General features: G+C 30.1%; 3 protein-coding genes across 3 annotated transcripts; 1 reads left to right on the top strand and 2 right to left on the bottom strand.

The window, feature by feature from the left end:
* Window positions 1-676: 676 nt before the first annotated feature.
* On the top strand, window positions 677-2,724 carry LOC124935847 (phytanoyl-CoA dioxygenase). The gene is made up of 9 exons (XM_047476280.1): window positions 677-837; window positions 921-1,045; window positions 1,140-1,200; window positions 1,467-1,535; window positions 1,613-1,731; window positions 1,803-1,950; window positions 2,037-2,181; window positions 2,257-2,343; window positions 2,558-2,724. Exons 1-9 carry the CDS (start codon window positions 783-785, stop codon window positions 2,598-2,600), a joined length of 852 nt encoding a protein of 283 aa, XP_047332236.1. The 5' UTR covers window positions 677-782; the 3' UTR covers window positions 2,601-2,724.
* A 319-nt stretch (window positions 2,725-3,043) lies between these two features.
* On the bottom strand, window positions 3,044-4,120 carry LOC124937084. The gene is made up of 3 exons (XM_047477596.1): window positions 3,748-4,120; window positions 3,504-3,675; window positions 3,044-3,210 (listed from the first exon to the last, which is right to left on the bottom strand). Exons 1-3 carry the CDS (start codon window positions 4,083-4,085, stop codon window positions 3,127-3,129), a joined length of 594 nt encoding a protein of 197 aa, XP_047333552.1. The 5' UTR covers window positions 4,086-4,120; the 3' UTR covers window positions 3,044-3,126.
* Window positions 4,121-23,131: 19,011 nt separating this feature from the next.
* On the bottom strand, window positions 23,132-25,513 carry LOC124934115 (DELLA protein GAI1-like). The gene has a single exon (XM_047474586.1). It carries the CDS (start codon window positions 25,301-25,303, stop codon window positions 23,540-23,542), a length of 1,764 nt encoding a protein of 587 aa, XP_047330542.1. The 5' UTR covers window positions 25,304-25,513; the 3' UTR covers window positions 23,132-23,539.
* Between the last annotated feature and the right edge of the window lie 1,806 nt (window positions 25,514-27,319).

Below are 27,319 nucleotides of genomic sequence, written 5' to 3'. Positions count from 1 at the left end.
ATTTTTTATCATTAATTTTTTTATATAAATTAATAAGTTAGATCAACACCCACTCCATCTACCTCACTTTCATATCTAACAGTGACATTTGATCTAAAATACCATTAATATTTAAATACATTTTTTAAGTGTTAAATTATAATATTATTTTTTGGGATGGTCTAAAACTCACATTAATGTATCATGTGATTTTAATTCACTATGACCAGGAAGATGTGAAGTGTAATTCACAATTGACCTTATGAATTGATATAAATAAAATTGTTTATTTATAATTTTATTTATCACTCAATTATAGTTTTATTGGAAATTTGATGGGATGACCTAATGGCCTTAATTTGGGGAAATGATTGACGCCTAATAGAAATTGCGCAAATGATTACTTCCTAATTTTTGTTCTGTGGCATGATTTGACGAAACCCCAGTTCGTTGAGATGGCCGTCGCGAGACGCGACCGCCATTGCGACGAATTAGGGTTCCGACGTGTCACAACACAACAGTCTATTTTCATCCTAACACACGGGAGTGGTCATTTTTACAAATTTTATTAGGCTTCATCATTCCCGCAAATTCGGACTTTATTAGAATCATTTTATCAAATTTTTTGTTTTATCAATAGCCTTAATTTGTGTGAAATATGTCGGTTTTTATTTTATATAAATTTTTGTTTGGTGATAAAAGAAAAAATGGCAGACGAGCTCAATTCCATTACTTGTTGAACCCTTGAAAGTTGCAGTCGCTTAAATTCTCTCTCTAAATCTCTCACTCTAGAATCGCCAGCCATGGCAATCGCCGGTAGTCTCTCCTCCGATCAACTTCAGTTTTTTAATTCTCACGGTAATTCATTTCGATATCCTTTAATTTTTCCTCAAATCATTCATTTCTCTCTCCCTTCACGACCTCTCTGTAAAAATTTACAGGATATTTAGTGCTGGAATCTTTTGCTAGCTCCGAAGAAGTTGACTGCCTAAGGAAACGAATGGAACAGTTGCTTGATGAGTTCGATTACTCATCAACCGCCTCAATCTTCTCCACGAAGAACCAGGTTATAAATCAAGTTATTCTGTACATGTTTTCATTTGTTCTATTGGGGATAATTCATTCTTAACACATTTTCCTCATTTATTTCTAAATTTCAGCAACAATCCACTGATGATTACTTCTTCGAAAGTGCTGAAAAGATCTCGTTTTTCTTTGAAGGTACTGTTAATAGATGATTGAATCCATTTGGATGATCTAGCTTTGTTTGTGCTTCCTGTTCTTCATTTTGTGATTTAATGTGTAAAGTTTGATTCTTTTTCTCATTTCCTTTGGATGCCTGCTTGTATCTATGAGTTTGCAATCTTCCCAATGAAATACTTGGATCTGTTTGTAGTGCTTAAGGTTTATGTTATTTTTAAGTGCTTTAATATGAAATATCAGTGAAGAAAATTGGGTTACATTTTTTGATTATTTTGTCTGAACAGAGAAAGCATTTGATGATGATGGCAAGCTAAAGCAACCAAAGCCGCTTTCTATTAATAAAGTTGGGCATGGTATGTTAAAGAACATTTTACTCTTCTTTTGAATTATCTAAGTCATATTCATTTTTTGTATTCCATATTGTTTGTAGACCTGCATGGGATTGATCCGGTCTTTAGAAATTTCTCGGCCTCAGACAAATTTGCTGGCATTCTATCGTCGTTACAGTACAAGAGGCCTGTTATTATACAGTCAATGTATATATTTAAGGTAATAACCCTCTCTCGAATGCTTGATTCTGATCATAAAAGAGATTCATATTAATGAAAATTTAATTTCAGCAACCAGGGATTGGCGGTGAAGTGGTGCCACATCAGGATAACTCTTTTCTTTATACGGAACCAGCTACATGCACAGGATTATGGTTGGCTCTGGAAGATGCAACAATCGCAAATGGTTGCCTTTGGGCTATTCCTGGATCTCACAAGAGTATTTCCCTTTTTTGACCCATGTACAAATTTCATTATTGTGAAACTGAAGAACTAGAAAAATCATACTAACATCTGAAATTTCAGATGGTCTTGTGAGAAGATTTATCAGAGATGAGAATGGTGTACATTTTGATAAGCCTTCCCCTGTGTATGACCAAAAAGATTTTGTGTCTGTTGAAGTTAAATCCGGTTCCTTGGTTATAATCCATGGCGATCTCATCCATCAAAGGTATGTGTTACGATCTCAAAGAGAGACAACAAAAAGAAAAGAAAAAGATAACCGTGTAAACATTTTTTCTTACAGTTTTGAGAATCAGTCTTCAAAATCAAGGCATGCCTACAGCCTTCATGCGGTGGATACTGTTGACTGCAAATGGGCGCCGGACAATTGGTGAGCTAATGCAATGAGATGATCTTGGCTTATTTTTTTTATTTTTTTTTTATAATTGAAATCTTCATTAGAATCATAGTCAATCCGAAATTCACACACACCTTCTATGGTAGAAATTGGGTCGGGTTTAGGGCTTAGGAATATATTTTAATTTATAAGTGTAATCTTGCTTCTTGTGAAATCAAATTTAATTGGGTTTCTTACTCTCTTGCAGGATCAGAAGAAAGGTGGATGCAGAACCTTTGTATGTCTCTTAACTGTTAAAGCAATCAAACAGGTTTGATGAATACATTTGAACTGTTTTAGTTGTGGATATTCTAGCACACTTTTCCAGTGATCTGTATCATGTTTTCAAATAAATCTATTTGGCCTTTCCATGTTAAACTTATTCCTTTGCCCCCCAATTTTGACAAACTAGAATTTATTTATACGTGAGAATCTAAGATAGCATCATAGAATAATGTCAGCTGTTTTCAAATAAATTTATCAGATGGTTTATCGTCAAAACCCAGACCCGGATCAATGTTTCCCAATGGGCCTGCAAATTTGATGATTTTACATTCTGATTCAAATACAATTTCAAATAGTTTAAAAGATATAGTTATCAAACTCAATGTTAGCTGAAGTGAAAATAGTCTTTACTGAAGAGAGCAAATGACTTCAAGTTCGATTTTCATTATATTGAAGTGGGGTTGTTGTAACTTTTTTTTCAAATAAGTTTAATATATATATAGTTCAAACAACACATAAAAACAATACAATTCTTCTATTATTTTCACCAAATCAAATTGCCATCTTCTTCTTCCTCGAACCTTCTTGTTTGCGCCTCCATGGGACGGCCTGCTTAAAGCTCTTGTAGATGCTTGTCTGCCAAAAATCAGTTCAATTTGTTTAAGGTAATAATTAATTCATGTTTATTTCTAATTTTCTATATTAATTAATACACTCCAAGTCTAAGACTAGTCTTTTATGAGGCATACATATGATTCCTCATATTCAAATTCAAGTTAAAGTTTCAGAAAAGAAAGAAGAATAAGAAGTAACATATTCATGAATAAAGTACAAAATAAGGTTTGGATTGAAATCAAAATCTTTATTATCTGCTTTAATAAAAGCTAGCTAGCTAGATATTCAATAAAGTAAGAAATGTTATTATTTACCAGGAAATTAGGTTTGTTAAACCTTGTCTTCTTGACGTTATTAGACGACCATTGACCTTGAAATGGGCTATTCTCATCGTCTACCATAACTGACGACAGAAAGTCCATATTACCCCCATCGGCAACCTCGTTTCTCCTGAAACTTCCCCATCTCCAGGAGCTCAAATTCCACCTGTTGAAGAAAAAAACAAGTAAAAGATCGATGTAATGTAATTAATCATCAGAAGCTTATATATAATAATACCTATTGCTATTAATTCCCTCCTTCCTCATCTGCCTCTTGCTACCTCCAGCCTCCTCTGGGCTCTGAAACGACAACTTCCCAAATGAAAACGACAGTGTGTGTGTCACTCCCTTTCCCGACTCGCCTCCTTCCAGAATCTTCATCAGCGAAGGCGATGAATTATTCGATACCATCTGCTTGGCAGGAGGAAGTTCCAGGGACCTGGCTGCTTTGGGCTTGGGTTTGGTTAATGCAATATCGTGTCGTCGAGGCTTCCCTGGTGCCTCCTCCCAATTGAATGGAATCGAAACTGGTGTTTGGAGGGGCGGCGTCGGCAACCCTTCCGGCGAATTACACATTGTCGAAACTGGTGTTATTAATTATGATGGGTTGGTCAGGTTTTAGTTTTTATAGAGAAGATGGGTCTGTTTTAAAATGTTTAGCGCGGTTCTTCTTGCATTATGCATGAGGGGGTGAGTAATTACGAAAACAACCCCTATGGAGTAGAAAAGTGAAATTGATGTGGGTCATGACAATCTTCCATATGAATGTTCTCATAACGACCGTCAACGGTCCACCTAAGTTATATACTTTTTAATACTTAATGATTAGTTTTTTAGTCTAATTTCTTAAAAGAAACGAGGAGGGTACTTTAACACAATTTATTAGTTTAAAATATTGTTGTTTTGAATTTTGTTGGATGACCACTCAAGTCTTGGTGAATGAGTATGTTTATTTGGTCTTTTTCTCGAATTTGGAGTGCTAACTCCTTAACAAAGATGGTGTTGCATTTTAGAAATGTTTTTAACTAAGAGTTATTTATTTTAGAGAAACTCAACGAAAAAGTCAACAAAAGCAAGTTCACGAGGTGGTATGCCAGGTTGTACCCATGTTTCAAAAATGTTAATTTTGGATCTCAAAAATGCTCATCTCGGGTCCCAAAATGGCGGTTTCGGGACATTTTAAAAATTTCTCTCTCCTACTCACATGCCAAATGCCAATGTTAATTTATGGACTTACTTTTGCTTAACTGAGTTCAAGTTTATTATTTTTCTTTATTTTATAGGTTGAATAAATTAAAAATGATTGGGTCAAAGTTATTTTTTTTTTTTTTATTTTAATAGCCATAGTTGTTTATTTGTTAAGCTTTGTTGACCATGTCTTATTTATTTGCTTAAAGATAGGATAGATTAGTTGACAGGCTATTAGTTTGCTTAATTTTAGGCTAATTTGATTCATTCTAGCTGGGTTAAATTGGTCATTTAAAACCCTAAGTATAGAGAGAAAACTCATAAGAGAAAAGAGTTAGAATAAAGATGGATAAAGAAAGGAAAGATTTATCCAAGATTCTGGATTCAATAGTACTATGACCAACTAAGCGAAATGACGGTGTTAAACAATCAAATAACGCAAGGCTTATAACGTAAACAAAGGCTTATAAAAAGGATTATAACGTAAGTAAAACATTATTTGTTTTTGCTCCTAAATATTCGAGATTCAGGAAATTAAGAATGATAAGAACATTAAAAAAATATTTCTCGAAGGTAACGTGCATTGCTAATAAAATGTGTAGTAATAGAAAAATGTTTGTGACTCTATAATTGTGAAAAATGTGTAAGAACTCTAAAAGGTAGATTCATCCATGTGATGGTTTCTATTAAATAAAATTAACGACTATAGTGTCTCTAGCCTTTTCGATAGAGATTATCAATATGTGAATCTATTTGTTTGAGTTCTTAAAACATTTTCTACCATTAAAGAGTCGCCAACATTTTCTCTATTCTACGCATTTTGTTAGCCATGTCCACGATTTTCGATAAAATATTCTTTAATGGTCTCACAATTCATAATTTCTATAATCTCAAATTCCATTCTAAACGTATTCAGGTGCAATCTTTTCACTCTCTCGTTTCCTCCATATTTACTAGATCCCAAATTACATTTACCGAGCTCTGTCAAACACCTATTCAAATATAGTCCTATCTAAAGCCAAAAACAAGTCGTGTTTTATCTTGTAATCTTTTGTTTTCGCTTCTTCTAACCTTATTGTCAATAACAGCACATGTATCTTCAATACCTTCTTCAACCAGGTCTTACAATCGCTTTGACCTAAGAAATGTCTTCATCATTTCAAGTAGTAATAGTATAGACCATCAAACGCTGGAATCTTGGATAGATTTTTTTCTTCGCACATCTTCTCTGACCGTGGCTTAATTCTAATACTAAATGAGAATAAAAATTACTCAAAGCCCAATTTGCCCCACTCTTCGAAGATGATTTCAATGTTGAAGAATCATACTAATTGTGTGGCAAATTCAAGAAAAAATCTTAAAAACAAATAAATCAAACTTTATAGTCAAACTTACCTCACTTCTATTTCCGTCGAATCTCAACTGATTGAGAATTAATAGTAGGTTTAACATAGGTTTCTTTTAGTTATGTTTTTTACGATTTTTGAATAAATCACACGACAAAGACTTGCGACCGATCTTTTTTTTTTTTTTTGGGTGTATGAAAACAAAAAAAAGAATCATATATTCTATTTTGAGTTCGGTGTTGAGTTACGGGTGGAAAAATGTATCAAGTCACACGTCCGTCTAACGTCAGTCTAGTTTCAACTATATTTTTGTCTTAAAAAAATATATTTTTATAGTTTATATTTTTTTGCATTTTTTTAATTCTTGTTAAAATTGTTCTACCAGGTTATCATGATAATTTTATTTTTAATCAAAATTATGACTCTTGTGATATTCGTGACAAACCATAAATATGAGTAAATATATACAACAAATAATACAAACACAATATATATATATGTTTTTTTTAGGATTTCTTATTTTTTTTATTTATATATATTAGATGTATTGTGTTTGTATTATTTGTTATATATATAAAGATAAACATTTAACCATCCTGGAAGCATACTATAAAAAGTAAAAACAATCAAAATGTCAAAAAAAAATATGAAACCGATTATTGGATTGGAAATATTGTTGTGAGAACAAATTTATCAATTATATATTTTTTGGACAAGTGGTTTAGAAATTATGAGTCAAGAAATTTTAAAAAATAATGAGGTGTTTTATAATTTTTTAGGTGATTAATATTTTGTTTGTATTTTTAAATATTAATTAAAGCGAGAAAATAAATAATAATACACAAAATAAGTAAAATTATACAAAAACAAGCCACCAAACATCAATATTTAAATTGGTTTGATAATATGTAAAATTAATATATCATTATATATTGATTAATAAACTCAATATATTTAATTATATAATTTAATATATTCAATAAAATAAGAATTTAAATAAATACTAATATTATTTTAACTTATTAAATTATAATTTTAATGTATATATATATATATATATACTTATAATCTTTTTCCTCTCTTTTTTATATTTTATAATTAGTTTAGACATGATAGATAAAAAAAATTCTCACTCTTATATTTTATAATTAATTTAGATAAAATTAAAAATAATATATGTAAGACTTTAACTTCTAAGATAAACTATAATTATATAGGTAAATTAAACTACTTATCATTTAACTTTTAAAATAAACCAAATGATATTATATAAACATACAACTATCTACTATTCAAAAAATATAATGTTGATAAATGTATTTTTTTAGTTGTATTTTAGAGATTGAATGGTTTCTAGTTTTATTTGAAATTTATGTATATATTAAAATTAAGTCAAGTTAAAAAAATGAGGTAATAGTGAGAAAGATTAAATATTTAAAATAAAATATTTATGTTAATTTTTAAGTCAAATATTAATTTATTTGAAGGGTTAATTAATCAATTGTATAGTAATACATATAGTTATATAGTTAGTTATAAATACAAACTAAATATAAATGGTCTAAGATTAAAGGCAATACATTATAAAAACCAATGTATGAATCCAAAAATTGGTAATTAAAGTTCGAGTGAGAGATATATGAGGGTTAAATATGTAGAATGAAATTGTTGATTGGTGTAAAATGTTCGAAACGAAGTCGCGAAATTGATAATGAAATGTTTATTAAGTAATATGCGAATAGTTAATTATGTGAATGAGATAATTAATTGGTATAAAATGTTGAAATAAGGTCACGAGATTTGTAATGAGATTAACATGTATAGATAATGTTAAACAACTTAAAGTTACTATATTAAGTAATCTGTTTGTATTTTATATATTTTAAATATTAAAGTAAGAAATCTATTTTTCAAAATACATCTGGTTTGTTCTCTCTTTTCTATAATTTTTTGATCAAATAAAAGAAAAGAAGAACCAATGAATATTTCTATGGAACCATAACAGGGATGTCAATAATATCCCGCCTTTCGAGTTCGAGTAGTGAAGCATCCATCATCGAATCCAATTTAATTTATTATATCAATCCTGAAGCCAAAGGATATTTCTATTTTTTCACCATTCCTGATTCGTCGGGTATTCAATCTCGATAATATTCCATTACCCAATTAAAATGGTAGAGGTTGAAGATTAAGAAATATAATTTTACTAAATAATAAAAAACTGTAAAACTAGTAATATCGAAATTTAAAATAATTAAATAAAAACATTATTTATCTATATACTTATTTTTTAAAGTTTGAAAATGTTAACTTTAGTGTTACTTATAATTGAAGAAAACTATAAAATAAATGTTGAAAAAATAATTAAAAAGTAAAAGGTTGAAACTAAGAACCAGAGTAAAGTTATATTTTATTATTAAAAAAAGTTAAAGATAAAAGTCTTTAAATAATGAGAGAAATAAAATTTTTATTTGTTATTAAAAAGAATAAAGTTGATATGGAAGAGGGTAAAACAAATAAATTATGTATTTATTAGTTATTACGGTAATTGACATGATATGTCTGGTAAAATGTAAGGTTAAACCTTAATAAATAAAATAAATATATATACATTTTAATATTAATAAATTTGGGTATCGAATTTGTTTTCGAAATTTGTTTTCGTGCTTAAACGATATTTATCATTTTTAATATACATTAATCATTAACATATATAATTGGGTATCAAGTTTAGTTTCGCACACTTTCCATCCCGACCCGAACTCGATCGGTGCTTCTCTCATTCTTAACCACAAACCTGATTTAAAATACTCGAATCCCGATTATCGAATATCCACTCTTGTATACGCCCTAAACCATATTCACCTTGTAATCTCCGCGTTTGGGTTGACTTGAGAATATCATTCCCACATTAGAGATTAACACAAAGACATGGAATTGCGTGTACAATTCTAACTGCTATGTTTGGTCCATTAAATATATTCTTAGAGTTTGGCCCTACATTTGTACATCACCCGACCCTTAGGGACCACTCCAAAGTAAAAAAAAAAAAAATGCATGAACCTTATCAATATCCTAACTTTCAGGGTTGGATGCCTTCATTTTTTTTATTGTCATTTCATTTTAAAATAACATTGATTCATACAGATTCAATTTCTTGGAGATATTTAAATAATTAGTAATAAATTAGTTCATAATAAAGAGACATATTTAGCGATTTCATTCGTAAACAACCTACATACAATTTAAGATGAAGATGAAATACCCAATGGAGTTGTGTGATTAGTTTTATTTAGATCGCGACTTTTTTTCATTGAAAAAGATTAACACATTATTTGATTGTTATAATGACACTTCAATCAAGGTTCTTTATGTGAAAACGAACATGAAATCTCAACCCTTTATATCTCTATTTAAATTTCTTACTACTTAAATTAGAATCCTTAAATAGACTAATAAAGATGCTAACTTATTTAAATCTACACATTTTTCTTGTTGCATAAATTACAAAAAGAATTAATCAAAATTGATTTTTTTTATCTCTTGTATCGGTTTCAAATATCTATCGCATTCCCAATCAAACTCGTGAAAACAATTTTGAAAACTTGTCAACCCCTTAATAAGATTAGCTAAGATAATTCACATAAAGCTAGACCAAAACTAGAATAAGGGTACTGTTGTGCGGAATGCAAGAAAATGATGAACAATGAAGTGTGGAAATTAAACAGATGAAGAGAGATTTCTGATTGTCAAAAGATAAAGATAAAACAGATTACAACTAATGAAAAAGAATTGCAGCTATCTAAAGTCAGAAAAGAAATAAAACGTAAAACACCTAACTTAATAAGCATAACTGAATAAATGTGAAATAACTGAAATTATTAATTCCTATACTAAAGGCAAAACGTTACAAATCTCCACCTTGCCTTAGTATCACCCAACAAGAAAAGCCTTATCAGGCTACTTCCAACTGTCAACATTTAGCAAACAATGAGTGAATTTGCTAAGTGGGACCGGCTTCGTGAACATGTCAGCAGGATTATGATGTGTGCTGATCTTCTTCACTTTGATTCTCCTCTCAGTACGAAGAAAATGATAACGAACATCAATATGTTTGGTTCTATCATGATGCACTTGATCTTTGGCCAAACAAATAGCACTTAAGCTATCACAAAAAACAATTGCCTGATCATGATGGATACCAAGGTCACTGATTAATCCTTTCAACCATATACCTTCCTTGGCTGCTTCAGTTAGCGCCATATACTCAGCCTCGGTAGTGGACAACGTCACCGTCGACTGTAATGTTGCCTTCCAACTAACCACAGAGTCACCAAGGGTGTAAACATAACCAGTCATTGATCTTCTACCATCGATATCTGCAGCATAATCTGAGTCAGAATAACCAGTTACGAGACACTGGTTATTACTCCCATAAATAAGACCAACATCGGATGTGCCTCTCAGATAGCGAAATATTCGCTTTACCGCTTGCCAGTGTTCCTTACCAGGTCGAGACATAAACCTGCTAACAACACTAACTGAATACGCAATATCAGGTCTAGTGCATACCATGGCATACATTAAACTACCCACCGCACTAGCATACGGTACATTAGACATGTATAACTTCTCAGCTTCAGACTGGGGTGCGAATGCAGACAAATGATCAGTAACAGCAGCAGGAGTATTGAGAGCCTTTGCTGTACTCATCCCAAAACGAGACAACATTTTCAAAATATAACTCTTCTGTGAAAGAAATAGCTTCTTTTGAACTCGATCTCTTACTATTTCCATGCCCAAAATTTTTCGTGCTCCACCTAGATCTTTCATATCAAACTCAGAACTAAGAAGGTCTTTCAGCTTTTGAATCTCCGACATCTTCTTGGCTGCGATTAACATGTCGTCTACATACAGGAGTAAATAAATCAAAGAACCATCACTGACTTTGTTGTGATAGACACAACAATCATATGCACTCCTATTGTAACCATGTTCAATCATGAAATTGTCAAACCGCTTATACCACTGTCGAGGAGACTGTTTAAGTCCATACAAAGACTTCTTCAGACTACAAACATGTGTTTCCTTACCAGGAACAAGAAATCCTTCAGGCTGACTCACCAGTATATCCTCTTCAATCTCACCATGTAAGAAAGCCGTCTTCACGTCTAATTGCTCGAGTTCCAGATTCTGATGTGCTACTATAGCTAGTAGTACCCTGATCGAAGTGTGTCGGACTACAGGTGAGAATATCTCATTGTAGTCTACGCCTTCCTTTTGACTGAATCCCTTTGCAACTAATCGTGCTTTATATCTGGTCCCTTCAGCACTAGAGGTTCCATCTTTCCTTTTGAAAATCCATTTACACCCAATGACTCTTCTTCCCTTAGGTAAAGTAACTAGCTCCCATGTATTATTCTTGTGAAGTGATTCCATCTCCTCACACATGGCAGCAATCCATTGCGCAGAATCAGCACCATTAACAGCTTCATTGTAAGAAGATGGCTCGTTATGTATGACATCTTCAGCTACCTGAAGTGCATAACTTACCATTTCTTCAGTATCATTTATAGAGGGACTGATTGTCTTACTTCCAGGACCAGTTGAGATTTTTCTTCCCTCGATTGAATGAATTAACCTGTCAGGAGCTTTAATTTGCCTTCTAGGTCGTGTTGCAATGTCAGATTGACTTTCAGGTGCTCCAAATTGATAAACTTCCTCAGATGGCTTATCAGTATCGTGTGTCATGTCAGTTGTCCCTTGAAATGGAGCCACCTCAAGCTCCACCTGTTTCTCGGTATTATTATTTTCTCCAGAAAGTGATGGCTTGATAGAGGAGTTAAGTATAAACTTCTCATTAAAGGTGACATCCCTGCTGAGGATTACTCTACCTTCAGAAGATGACCAGATTCTATATCCCTTGACTCCATCTCCATAGCCCATGAAAATACCCTGTTTTGCCCTTGGTTCCAACTTTCCTTCATTAACATGATAGTAAGATGTGCACCCAAAGACTTTCAAATGAGAATAATCAACGACATTACCAGACCATACCTCGTAAGGGATTCTGCAATCAATCCCAGTGTGTGGTGCACGATTTATCAGATAGCAAGCTGTTAAGACAGCCTCGCTCCAGTACTTTCTAGTCAATCCCGCATTAGAGAGCATGCTTCTAACTTTCTCTAACAATGTTTGATTCACCCTTTCTGCTACACCATTCTGCTGTGGTGTACCTCGGACAGTGTGATGTCTTGCAATCCCCATATCCCTGCAGAACTCATTAAACTCAGATGAACAGAATTCAAGCCCATTATCTGTTCGCAGCCTCTTAACCTTCTTTCCAGTTTGATTCTCCACCAGTGCCTTCCAATGTTTGAAGGTCTTAAATACCTCGCTCTTATGTCTCAGAAGATACAACCAGGTCATCCTTGAGTAATCATCTATGAATGTTACAAAATAGCTATAACCTCCTATACCTTCAACTTGAGCAGGACCCCAGCAATCAGAGTGGATATAATCCAGTGTGCCCTTAGTTTTGTGAACTCCCTTACTGAACTTGCGGCGATGTTTTTTTCCGAAAATGCAGTGTTCACACAACTCAAGGTTGGTAACCTTGTGGCCAGATAGAAGATCTCGTTTGGACAGAATTTGCATCCCCCTCTCCCCCATATGTACAAGTCGCATATGCCACAACTTGGTTACATCAGGGTGCCGATTCACAGATTTGGATGCGACCGCAGCGGAACCTGTCAGCGTCTTACCTTGTAGTATATACAAGGTATTCTGTTTAATACCTTTCAGTATTATTTTTGAACCTTTACTGATACACAAGGTTCCTTCTTCACCGCTAAACTTGAAACCTTTAGCATCTAAAATGCCTAAAGATATTAAGTTCTTCTTCAGTTGAGGAACATGCCGAACGCCAGTTAGGGTCCGTATCTTACCATCATCAGTCAGAATTTTGATAGTCCCAATACCCACCGTTTTACATATGGCATCATTTCCCATGACAACGTTTCCACCATCATAATCTTCATAGGTATCGAACCATTCTTTGTTCGGACTCATATGATATGAACACCCTGAATCCAACACCCACGTATCAATAGGGTGTAGAGAAGCGTTAGCTACAAGGGCAATGTCCTCCTCCGAGTCGGTGTCTCTGTCTTTATGTGCTATCGCAGCCGTAGAATATTTGCCCCTTTTCTTAGGACAATTATTCTTCCAGTGACCAGGTTCTTTACAATAATTGCAGATGTCTTTAGCATTAGGGCCCTTAGCTTTGTATTTCTGATCCTTCTTCTTTCCAGACCCTTTGTAGTTGACTGTGCTGACAATCAACCCAGATGCTTGATTGTCTACAATTTCACTGCTCGCCTTATGACGCAGTTCTCTAGTATGAAGTGCTGACCGAACTTCCTCTAGAGTTACAGAGTCTTTACCCACAACGAACGATTGAACAAAATTTTCAAACGAGTTGGGTAAAGATACCAACAGAATTAATGCAGCATCTTCATCTTCGATCTTAACATCTATATTTCTCAATTCAAGTAATATAGTGTTTAACTTATCAAGATGTTCACGAAGAGACTTACCTTCAAGCATACGAAGACTGAACAGACGTTGCTTCAATAACAACTTGTTAGTCAGTGACTTTGTCATGTACAAAGCCTCTAACTTCGACCACAAACCGATTGCGGTATCTTCATCTGATACCTCAGTAATCACTTCATCAGCCAGACAGAGTAAAATTGTTGAGTGCGCCTTCTCTTCCAAGACCTCAAGCTCAGCAGTGATTTTACCAGAGGAAGACTCTTTTGTAGGACCTGCAACTATCTTCGCCTTTTCCTTCGACAATGGTGCCCAGACGCCTTGTTGTTTAAGCAAGGCTCGCATTTTGATCTGCCATAGACCAAAACTGTTCCGCCCTGTGAATTTTTCGATTTTCAAATTCATTGAAGACATTCTCTCGCCAGAAAACAAAAGTGATAATCTGATCGGATCTAACCCGCTCTGATACCAATTGTTGTGCGGAATGCAAGAAAATGATGAACAATGAAGTGTGGAAATTAAACAGATGAAGAGAGATTTCTGATTGTCAAAAGATAAAGATAAAACAGATTACAACTAATGAAAAAGAATTGCAGCTATCTAAAGTCAGAAAAGAAATAAAACGTAAAACACCTAACTTAATAAGCATAACTGAATAAATGTGAAATAACTGAAATTATTAATTCCTATACTAAAGGCAAAACGTTACAGGTACAATCACATGACTTCATGATGATCAAATCAGTTTCCATTTAAATCCTTAATTACTTCTAAAGCTTGTGTTCATCTGAACACTACTTTGAATAATTTGAGTGTTAGAGGATTTTGTATTTCTATTACAGATGTTAGCTTGTGAGATAGTTTTTACCTTATCTTGAATAAAGTCATATTTAATATATGTCACAAGTTTCATTTATTGTAGATAGTACTCGTGTCATTTGTTTTACCCACTATCAAATTCAATTCTCTTTTGACTACCAAATTGCTTTTGACATTTTCTAAATGACACTTATTGTTTGCTTGATCTTGAATATTTTAAATTTTATTTGAGGTTGGATAATAAAGAAATTAACCGACTTTTTAAATAAAATGAGTGATATGAAATAAAATGAGGTAAAATAAATTTTAAATTTTTGATTATTCCATATTTTAATTTGTTTTTTTTGAAGAAAACTAATTATATTATAAAAAATAAGATATTTAAATTTTTAATTGGTTAAATTATTATGATATATATATTTTAAGAATAAAGTAAAATATTTTAATATTTTTTTAATAAATTGGATAGTTCAAAAATATATAAAAACTGTGATGAGAAGATTTTTTATAAGAAAAATATTCTAAACATCCAGACATGAAATAGAATTCTTGGTTAGAAAAATCAAATTATGATTACAAGACTGTAAAAATAATAATAATAATAATAATAACAGTTTGTTAAACAGTTAATTAGTTAGATTAAAACTACTAATTAATTTTAATATTAATTAATTAATTTATTAAATATAGTTAGTTAGTTATGAAACTTATATTATTTCATATATAATAATGGAGGATTATAATTATTTGAATAAAAACTTCAATAATACCATTTACAATTTATATATTTTTTTTCAAGAACTTAACAAAGACCAATATTAAGATATACGGCTAATAATGATTAGTATGCGAAAATTTTGTGTCATAAATAGTATCGAAAATGGTATGGTAATACCTGAGTGGACTTAAAACAAAATTTATCTTATTAAATTTCAAGTTCACTCGCGTGTTTCACATGTCAATCCCGACACCATTTATAACATTAAATATTTGCTCTCTATCATTATTCTTTATCAACACATGACCACTCTATAATAGGACTAAACAAAAAAAAAAAATCTAAATTTAAACATTTTACTTATACATCTAAGTTAATTTATTTTTATTAATTTTAATATTAAAATATTATATATCTTTATATTATTTAGAAATGTATTAAAAATAAAAATTACATAATCCCAATAATATCCACCACTTGCATAAGGTTTTTATATATTATTTAGTTCATCTTGGTGTATAAACTATTGATGAATTTGACCAAAATTTTAAAATGAGATTTATCAAACTACAAGTGAGAAAGGAATGCGCACGTGCAATCAAAGTCATCCACAAATAATTCTAAGGCCTGTTTGATGTGGGTTATTTTGGAATTGTTTTAAATTAACTCATTAATTATATATAAAATCATCAACTTTAATACCAAAATATCAAAATATTCTACATTTTGTTTTAAACATTTATACCTTCTATTAGTCAATCACCTATTCCCTTATTATCCCTTGTGCATATTTTAAACTGGATTGAAAAAATAAAAACATTTATAAATAATTAAAATGAAATATTTTAAATAATATATACAACACTTTACTCTAAAAAAATCATTATTGTAGTTTGAGTTTTAGATTAAAATTCATTTGACTTTTCAAAATTTGATTATTTAGATCATTTAAAAATTCAAAGCAACATAAAATGGACTAATATCAACCATTTAATTTACCGATTTCTATTGAACCAAAAATAAAACAATATTAATATATAAGGAGGAAAATAGCGACCAAAAATAAAATATCTTTTGTTTCAATTATCGTCGCTAAGAGTCATTAGTGACACTATTTGAATCCGTCGCTAAATATCATTCTTTTCTTTCTGTGATTTGTGGTTGATGGTTTGCATCAACCGCCTTTATAAAATGATCATTTAAAAGAATATATATATTATAAAATTTTAAATTATTTAAAGAATAATAATGGATTCCATCGTGGCCTAAAATATTACTCATAATATACCAATTTAATTAATAAAAAAAAATATATATGTGGGGACCTGAAATATAGGTTGGTGATGGTGATATTGGAACAATCAGTGAAATAATTTCCATTTGGTTTGCGCTAGTGAAAGTTTGGTCCACCTCTTATGTGACCTCAACATCCACAATACAACTTATCTATCAAATATTTCACATTTTTATCTTGAATAAGATTTATATATCAATGAAAGTTTTTTTTAAGTAAGAAATGAAATGTTTTAAGGTCTATTTTCAATAAAAACATTAAATTGAGTTAATTATTAATAATGGGATATATCGTGATAAGTCCCTAAAATAATAAAAGTATGAGAAATGATAAACTCAGCGAGAGAAGCAGCGAAAGTAAGACCACAAATCCGACGTGGCCTACCACGATGCCCCACATTCCGAAATACACATTTAGGGACCATATTTTTTTGTCTTGAAATGGGCATTTTGGGACTGCATTTTGGGATTTCGGTATCCAAAATAGGCATTTTGGGACATTTTTATTTTTTTCTCTCTTATTCACGTGCATTTCGGGATTTCGAGACCCAAAATGTACATTTCTTGACATTTTTACATGACATGTCGCGTCAATTCGTGGACTTGTTTTTTTTCCTTTTTTTTTTTTTTTTTTTTTTTTTTTTTCTAAAAGGTATATCACATCTATTATCCAATTATGAGTTCACTTTTGAAGATGAATAAAATAAAAAATAATAAATGAAATAAAATAAAAAGTAAATATTAAACTAAATTTTAGATCAACTTACCGACAATATTTCTTTTACAAATAGTTTGGCAAAAAGTTTTCTTTTGAAATTTTGACAAGTGGGAATTTTAGTTTATAAAAAGGTGTGTCCATGAATCATGACACTAACTTGTTATTTAAATATTGAAACATTAATCAATATGTTTTGATTTCTTTCATTAAAGTTTATGCTCAATTGCTCATATAATAAATTGTTTGATAATATTTTTAAATTTTAGAAAACTAGCAGGAGTCTCTTCAATTATGATCAAACGTTTATTCAAAATATTTTTAGTATGAATTGATTGAACTCAAAAAAATTTTATTTCTTAAATGAGACTACTGACACTTAGTTAATTATCTTAGTGCAAGTTAAATTATTTAATAGGATTTGTAACGATAAATTCATCAGATGGAAAATATTGAATTATTAATTTTAGAATTGTCAATACAATTTTTTCACAAGATATTATAAAGAAAAAAATATGTATATAATGATTTTAATTAAATTCTATAACAATGATATATAATAAATAGATAACTAAATAAAACAAGAAACAAGCATCATAGCCCAATTAGACTATTTAATTTTTTATTTGTAAAAAATTAGCACAATTTTTGAAGTTGACTCTCACTTCAATTTGAATTTAAAGTGATTTTTTTGTTAATAGAAATCAAATCTAAGATATTTAGTTTCTTTGGCAAATATTTTGAAATTGAATTATCCTAAAGAGAAATATATTTGTTAATATTATAGTTGGTATTGTTAAATTAAATTTGTAATACTAATAAAAAATAGTTTGAATATTAATTGTTCAATATATTTTTGATACTGTACTTATAAGTTTGATCATAATTAAATATCTCTCTTTTTTTTAATAATAAATAGATCATTTTAATAAAATTTAAAAAATGTTTAAGCAAACATTTATGGGTTGAATCTATTTGAAAGAAAAAAAAAAATAGATTAGGCGTATGATGAAAAGTCCTTTTTTTTCTATCATTTATAAGATCGTTGAAAAGTTTAATAGGAATCTAGATACCAATTTTTTATACATTAATAATTGGGACTTTGGGACATTAAAAAAACATTTTAGTTATATTATAACTGTTACGTGTATTTGAGCACATGTGAACATGTATTCATTGTCCGGAATAAGTAGGCATTCATTGAATATGTTCATTGTGTAAAAAATAATTGTACATATATAATAATTGTTCTTCTTTGTAAAGGTGCAACAAAAGAGAAATTTTATATTAGAAAAGTAAGGCCTATAAATAAAAAAAATACAAGCACAAATCATTGACAATACACGTATATTCAATAACTAACGATCATGTGCGCTTGAAAATTTTTGGGGTCGATTTTAGAAAATAAAGGGAAAATTATTGATAAAGAGAGTGTATCGGTTGGTTTTATCTTTTTTTTTAAAAAAAATATTAGTGCACTAAATTGTAAAAACAAAAAAAAAATTAATAGATCATATCACATCTCTATGATTAAAAAAAAACATAACTCTAACATAAATCACAATCTCTTTTACAAATATGGGAAATATATACAATAAATTAAATATTTTAATGATCAAAACCGAGTTTAAATTGAATACGAAATCAACAATTATCATTAATCACTGTTAAAACGGCATTTGTTTCTTGTTTGATCCGTAGTTTCGGGCGGCAATATCTATCTATTGATAATGAAGAATTTATTAGAAAAAACAATCATTTTAATAGACGGCTTAACAAATTAGTTAATCATCTATAATTATTAATTAACTCAGGTTACTTTTATTAAGGTAGAGCCATGCATTTAGACACACATACTTTTAAGTCTTAATTAATTACTAATAAACGTCAACTTATATAACATGCATGATTCATGATTGTGACTAAAATGTATTTAATCCATAATAATTAATTAGGATAAAATAATTCAATATTTAGAAAGTTTTGCCATTAATTAGTCTTTATCTGATGGAGTCTGTTTGTTCTAACTAGCTAAATGCATTTATTTTTATTTCACATCAAATATAAGAACTCTCCTATCTTTACAAGAAAAAAAAAAGAAAAAAAAAAAAGAAGAAGCTCAAACCAAATAAATCCTTTAATTATATATGGTTGAAATTAGAGGTAATTATGCAATAAAAACTATTATATTACAAATAATATGGGACATAAAAATTGTGTATCATGGTTAGTCGTTTATGTTACAAGTATGTAAAATATGTTATTCACATATTTTTATATTGTTGGGTAATCGGTATTTGGAATCTTTTGTGGAATATGACTAGTATTTAGTAGTAGATGTCTTGATCTTTAGGTAGTTAATGAGAAATTTGAATTGAAACGATTGATATAACAAACCTACATATTTGAGTAATAATTCCGATTATTTTCTAGTGAATTATTTAGTTGTAAAAAATTCGTCGAACCTACAATGATCATAGTGTCTTGTGTGAGGTGTATCATTCATTATTTATAATGTTATTATTATAATGTTTTCTTAGATTAATTTCAGAAAGCACGTGTATGGAGTCGATCAGTGAGTTAATCATTTTTCTCAAAAATATATATGAAGTTGAAAAATGTTGGGCAATTTGTTTGTATTATTTTTTATTCATGTTTTTGTGACTTTTATTTTATTTTGTTTTCCGTATTTTTGTTTATTGTTGTGTTTAAATAAATTATTTTTATCATTTTTAATATACATTAATTAATTTTAAAAAATATATATTATAATCGGATATACGTTCTATTCTACTAGTTATATATACATATAAACCAACTTGATCTTTAGTCTTTATTTAATAAAAAAAAAATGCTATTATATTAACGTTTTTATAGTTAATTTTATTGATTAATATCAAAATTAATCTATAAATTGTCATTACATATACATACACAGATATTTAAAAATATTATTAAACCGCTAAATATTTGATACATCAAATCCGCTAAATATAAAGGATAACTTAATGTGACCAAATTTAAAATTATATTAAAAAAAAAACAACTCAATTAGATCCGCAAATATCTAAATAAATATTTGATACATCAAATCTTTCACTATTTATCTTGAGCTCCTATTCACCTCCATGTGTAATTAAGTGTTGTCTGGTTCTCTAATGGCATCTCAGTCCAAATTGAATTCTTTTTCATATCTATCTAAAAAAATAGTAATTTTATTAGCATTACTTTAAAAAAAAATATCTTCTGAATTCTTAGTTTTCCTTTCACTTTTGTCCCTATTTGCCACCTTTTAATTTTGTCGTTTTAATATAATGAATGATCTTTGGTAAAATAATTAAGAAATTAGTCCAAATTACCTTACTTTATGTTAAATCATGTTTACCTTAAGAGCTTGTTTGACATGAGGTTAGATATTTGAAAGAAAAATATATTGTATGATGTAAAATCCAAAGGGGTCATTTCATTCATTGATGAAAATTGTTGATCCGTCCATTACTTAATGAAAACTCTATTAAAAAAACAAAATAAATGTGCATTTGATTGCAACTATTAAATTGTGGGGTCGAATTATCGGTTCGATTATTACCACCTAATCATAGTCATTGCCAAAATGATCGATATAAATTGAATCATACTATTCTTTTTCTACTAGCTAGCAATTCAAATTTTTTGTACATGTAGGCCAACTCACCAATTAATTAAAAGGATGATTAAAATATAAGTAACAAATTTGTTTATTTAAAATTCAAATAGTTAGTATTTATTTTGGGTAAAATGTTAAAATATATTATTGAAAGTTGTATCCTTGGAGACTTGTATCGGGCTTGTTAAAAATTATGTTGCTTGAATCGAATACCAAAAACCAATGAGATATGGAGTTGAAAGATTTGAAGTCTTTAAATTATTTGACTTCATTGATAGAGGAATATTAACCGTAAATAAACAATAATTTCATTGGATCAAAAAGTTTATAAGAACTTATTTAAATTAGTAATAATATAAAAAATCGTAAAAAAAATATTACGGTAAAATTTTTATGGGCGGGTCAACTCACAATCCGACCCAAGTATCCATTTACTCTCACATATATCCAAATTAACCATAGTTCTCGACCCGGCAATCCGGACACTTTAAAAATTAAGCATCATTATATATATATAAATTAGTTAGTTAAAAAGTTGAACTTATATTGTTAAAATGTCACGCGTTTATCAAATTTTGGGTTGAATTTAAAATATAAAGTGTTATTAGTCTAGTTGCTTAAAAAGTTGTACTTGTTTTTGTTAGGTTGCAAGTTCGAACCATACTTATAGCATTTTTAATTTTATTTTTAACCGTTTTAAATTTTTGGGCGGATCAACCCACAATCCGACCCAAGTATTCATTTACTCTCACATATATCCAAAATAACCACAGTTCTCGACCTGGCAATCCGGACACTTTAAAAATTAAGCATCATATTATATATATATATATATATAGATAGATAGATAGATAAGGAGAACTTTCTAAATAGTAAAATGATTAATGATTAGGAGAGTTAATGAGGTGGTGCAATTGATTGGCCAAAAAAATAATAAAATTTATTTATTTTTATTAACTCTTTATTATTTTTCCAACTAGTGATATAGTGACACATCATTCTCTCTCATTCCTTTTACCAAATTTCTTTCTCTATCATTCCTCTAGTAAAATATATCTATCAAGTTTGTGGTGTTTACATAGTCTTATTTAAGAAAGAATTTTATTAAAAAACATGATAAAATGATCATTATTTGAAATAGAAAATTTATGTAATAAATCTACCAATAGTAACAAATTCAATAAAGAAAATTTATAATATCAATTCATCCTCATAGAATAAAGATATTCCTAACATTATTGTAATAAAGCAACCTCTTCAGTTCACCCTCATTTCATTGTAAGAGTAAAGAGAGGAGGAGGTTAATACAACAGATTAATATAGAAATAAAAATCCAGATTGAGATAATTAGGATTTGATACCGTTTATAATCTTTGTTTGTATGTTTAATTACTATTAATCATTTTCTTTAGAATCGTTTGATTGTCACCATTTAATCATAACTAAGGTTTGTCTAATTTTGATCATTGACCTTCTCACCCTTGAGATATTAATGAATTGGTTTCAACCGTTCCCCCAAAAAAAATATTTCTTTAAAAATTTTAGAAATATTAAATTTATTTTACTAAATTAGTTTAAGTGACAAAAGTGTTTTCTAAGTCATTATTTTATTTGGATTATTACTTAAAACTGTTTAAATGGAATTTAATTAAATATTAAATTGACTTATCATTTATCCCTTTAAAAATTGATTCCAACCCAAAAATTTATATTTCAATGAATGCGCCATTTTCTAGATCATTTATTCAAAATACTTGTAAAAAAAACTTATCAAAATTTCCTATTTGTAATATAAGAAAGTGGGAAAATCACCTAGGATTTTTTTTAAATGATGTGATTATTTAAAAAATTATCATTGTGGGTGATTTTGAATAAAAAAAAATTGGCAGAAAAATTTTAAAAATATTAATATATAATAATAAAATATATATTTTTTTATAATATATAGATGATATTTAATTAATAAATAAAATAATATAATTAATAAAAATAATATTTGATTAGATTGAAATTAAATAATCAAAACCCAATCAGGCAAAAGTCTCTAATCTTAAATATCACAATTCTAACTTAATTCTCTCAAGCTCAACTATAGTGAATAGTCTCACAAAAATAATTTCAAATAAAATAGTTCTTTTGGCTAACTTTATTAGTTATTCTTTGTAAAACTTTTATATATACCTATATACAAGGAAAAGGTAATAAATTTTTTTTACTATATAATATCTAGATAACCACTTAAATAAAGAACTTAAAACAGAACAAGGCCTGAAAAATCAAACTAGCTAATTAGAATCTAAGCTAGTAAAGGAAGAATTAGTTAAAATCTAGTAAAAATAGTGGTGGGTATCTCTTTATTGAGGAGGAGATAAAGGGTAGGTTATTAAATAAAAGACTGGCAATAACATAAATGGATACGATCTACATTCACCCAACCCAAAAAAGGAAACCCAATTGAACCAAACGGGTAAATATTGAAATCAACTTGTAAAAAATCCCACATACCCTATAAAAGGGTACCCCTCACAGTCGGTAAAAAGCTGAAAATTAGATAGATAGATAGATAGATCATAGTAGGTATGGACAGTAAAATGGTAAAAAGTAGTAGTGGCCCCCACTTTTCACTCAATTCAAGATGGGTTTTAATCCAAACCTAGCATTCATTCTCTCATCATCGATCATCATCATATCACCACCACCACCAAAGACCCATTCGGTTCGGGCACATACCCAACTGGGTTAACTCGGACCCTAACCGATTCTCCAAGCCGAGGTAGCGATTAACGGCCGAGTATGCCAACCCAACATCAAACAACCGTCGTTCTCCTCCACCTTGTACCCTTCGCCGCCGTTGAAAAGAGCTAATAACATGCTGGCTTGTTTATAAGCATTGGAACCCAAATGAACCGGTTTAAACCCGGCTGAGTTAAACCGAACTCGCCATTGACTCAGTTTCTCATGTCTTTCAACTCTATCCGTACCTTCACAAGCCACCACGTTACAGATCTGCCGACCCAAATACACCTCCGACATTACCTTGTTTTGGTTCCTCACCGCCGCCGCCGCAGATTCCGACCCGTCGCTGCCGCAACCCTCCAGCGAGTCGAAAAGGGTCGAGTAGTAATGCAATGACTCGGTGAATCGGTCGAGGAAGACAGACCCGTTATGATTAGCTTCTTGTTCAACCACAGTCACGATCACCGGATTCATCTCACTCACCGCCGATAAAACTTTCTCAATTCCACCGTGCCGGGAAAGAAGCCCGTGTAATTCGAATACTGAATTAACAGCAACAGATTCACCTTCACGGAGATTCAACATCGATGGGCTAAGATCGGCCAAACTATTAGCCACGAATCCCTTGAATTCGAACTCAACTTGAATCGTATCGGCTAATTGAGCTAACTTCCAACCCACATCCTGTAAATTATCAGACCCATCTTCCGACGGAGGCCCAATTCCGGTTAGACGAAAACTCGGCGGCCCTTCTGGTCGGAGTGCCAAAGCCTGCATCAACGCCGGCCATTGCATTCCTTGTTTCAAACTGAAATCGATAACATGAACTCGTTTTTTCCCGGAGAATGCTTCTAGAATGGCTTGATTAGCAGTGAAATGGGCGAACTTAAGATAAGGACAGGTTTCATAGAAATGAATCTGAAGAACCGAATCTGAATGATCTTCCGGGAACAAACGGTAGATCCGACGGGCAAGAGCTTCAGCGAAGTAAGTAGCTACCTTACGCATAGCGCCGGATTGAGAAACAGCGAGAAACCCAACTTGCTTAACTAAAGCTTCAGCCAGACTGAAATTCTCTTGCTGAACAGCTTCAGCACACGCCATGAGAGCGTGAACTAGTCTAATCCCATTCTCCTGCGAGTCCATAAGAACAACAGGACGAATAATCGAGTCGTTCTGAATACCCCAGACGGCGGCGGGAAGAGGGGAGGTTGCCGATCGAGAATTAGTAGACGAAGATGGCTTCAACCGCTTGTTCACCGGCGATGGAGATGAACTGAAAACAGCTTTGCCTGGTATGGCTTTAAGATCGTAGTCAGAAGAAGAGTCTTGATCAGTAAATAGTCCGGATTGATAAGTGAGAGTGGATGAGGAATCAATTGGATCTATAAGAGGAGGAAATAATGGAAGAGAAAGAGATGAAGATGTAGAGGGATTGAATCCGAATCCGGGTGTGGGATTAATCTCTGAAATCATGGATTCAAGCCAAGAAGATAGATCGGATGGATTATAATGATTCGTTTCGGAAGAAAGATGAGACACCAAGTATTCTTCTTGAGATTGTAAGATAACCTGGTCTAGTTTTTCGATTTTCTGGGCAACTACAGCCATGTCTGATGGTTTTACCTTATAACCCAGAACAGCAAGGAGTTCGTCGACGCCGGCTTCGTCTTCTTCCGGCCACATCTTTGATTTGCCGGACACAGAAGATGAGTTATTAGGAAGGCGATGATGATGATGATCGGAGAAGGGATTAAGGTGGGAGTGTTCTCGTTTCATAGCTTCTGGATGAGTTTGTTAAAGAAGAAGAAGAAGAAGAAAGGAGAAAGGTTTCTTCGTCGTCAATGGGTGAGGAATCTGAGCATTGGAGATTGGGGAATGGGTTTTTCTTTTTGCTTGGTTTTTCACTATTCTCTGAGTTCTTCGCTGGCACGGTGACAGAGACAGACAGAGAGAGAAGATTGTGAGAAATAACGAGAGCTCGTGAAGGACCCGAAAACCAAAGAAATATTACTCACATATATTTAGAAGTGTCTTTTTTGAAAACACATATAACTTCTAGACTAAATTTATAAAACCTAGATTCATAAAAATATATATATATATATATATAATATTACCCTTCTTTTAATAAAATCATATTATTTAACTTTTATAAAAAAAAATAAAGATATTTTAATCATTTGTCTAATATCAAATAACATGTTGATATTAGATTCATTTAACATAAATTAAGGTAGTCTATCTTAATTTGATAAGATACAATAATAAATTAAGAATTTTACTATTGACTAACAATTTTTTATTTTGTTGAAAATTTAAACTAATCATGTTTTTTATTAAAAGAAAAATTATATATAGTTTGATTTCAAAGTTTAAAAATCACCACTTTTTAGTTAAAAAGTTTTATCTAATTTTATTGTATTTAAAAAAATACAAAACAAAACTAGTTTACTTTTTGTTCTTTTTAGAATTTAAAAAGTGATTATGATTGTAATCTTGACAAAAAAAAAATAATAGTTTTAAATAATCATTTAAAAGGTATATAGATAAATTTAGTTTAGGTGATAAGAATTTAGGTTTAAGAGATTAAAATTACTTTATTTTTATTTTTTATTTTTTTTATAAGATGGTGATGACTTTGAAGTGTAAAATAGTTTATATATTTTTTTATTCTTAACATTAGATATAAGTTTATCAAAAAATCTTATATATTTTTAAATTGTTTTAAATTCTTATTTGAAGAATGCATTGAGTTTTAGTTTTTTTTAATTATCTTATTTTATCTAGATAACCAATACATAAAACTAGGAATGATGGGAGCCTATGAGAAATTAAGTTTATTTTTACTTTTAAATATTTTGATTTGTAAATTATTTTTCAGATTTAAATTCTACACTTATATTACTTTTAGAAACAAAACAAAAAAAAAACATAAATTTTACTTTAATCAAGGATGGAGATTGAAAACTGGATATAGAATGTAATCTTTTGTTATAGGATTATTTAATATTTTAATAATTACAATTTTAATTATCGGTTTTGAAAACCAATTGATATAAATAGTCTGGTATAAGACGGATGTTATGAAATAAATAAAAAAAATCATATTAAAATGCACAGTTATTAAGTTGTTAGCAAATTTGTTGAAATAACGAATTAAGGTGTAATTGAATATCTCAATCTATAAGAAATATGTATATGGTTTTGAGAGCAATTAAATAACTCTTTATAATTTATTTAATGTAAAATTTAACTGTAAAATTAACAAGAAATTAATTTTAAAATTTTATTAAATTTTAAAAAAATAAATATTAAATTACAAGAATATTTACACGTGATCTTTTACCTGTTGTGTATTAGTTCAGTCACAACTCGCCAATGTAATTGAATCTCTTGCGTGTATACTGATTGGTTTATGTTCTCATTCCTATTTATACGGGAGAATATATTAAATGAATATCATTTAATAAAGTTAGTATTTACAAAAATTGTGAAAGGTGAATTATAAATTAATATATTATAATAATGTTCATCTATTTTTTTTTCATAATGGTAAAGTAATTGTTTAAATAAATATATTCAAACAACAAAATAGAATAAAATAAAGTAAATAATAACTTATATATATAATAACATCCAATTACAAATCACATGTCTAACACAACCCTATACGACCCATTATGTGTGAGGGTAAACGGGTTATTAGTTTATGGTTTTAATAAATATGTATTTTATGCTTAAAACAAATTCATAAAATATATATTTATTATTATATTTTGACATATTTTAAAT

The sequence above is a fragment of the Impatiens glandulifera genome, chromosome 4 (genome assembly GCF_907164915.1).
Source record: "Impatiens glandulifera chromosome 4, dImpGla2.1, whole genome shotgun sequence".
Classification (NCBI taxonomy): Eukaryota; Viridiplantae; Streptophyta; class Magnoliopsida; order Ericales; family Balsaminaceae; genus Impatiens; species Impatiens glandulifera.
This window is presented reverse-complemented; position numbering and strand designations above follow the sequence as displayed.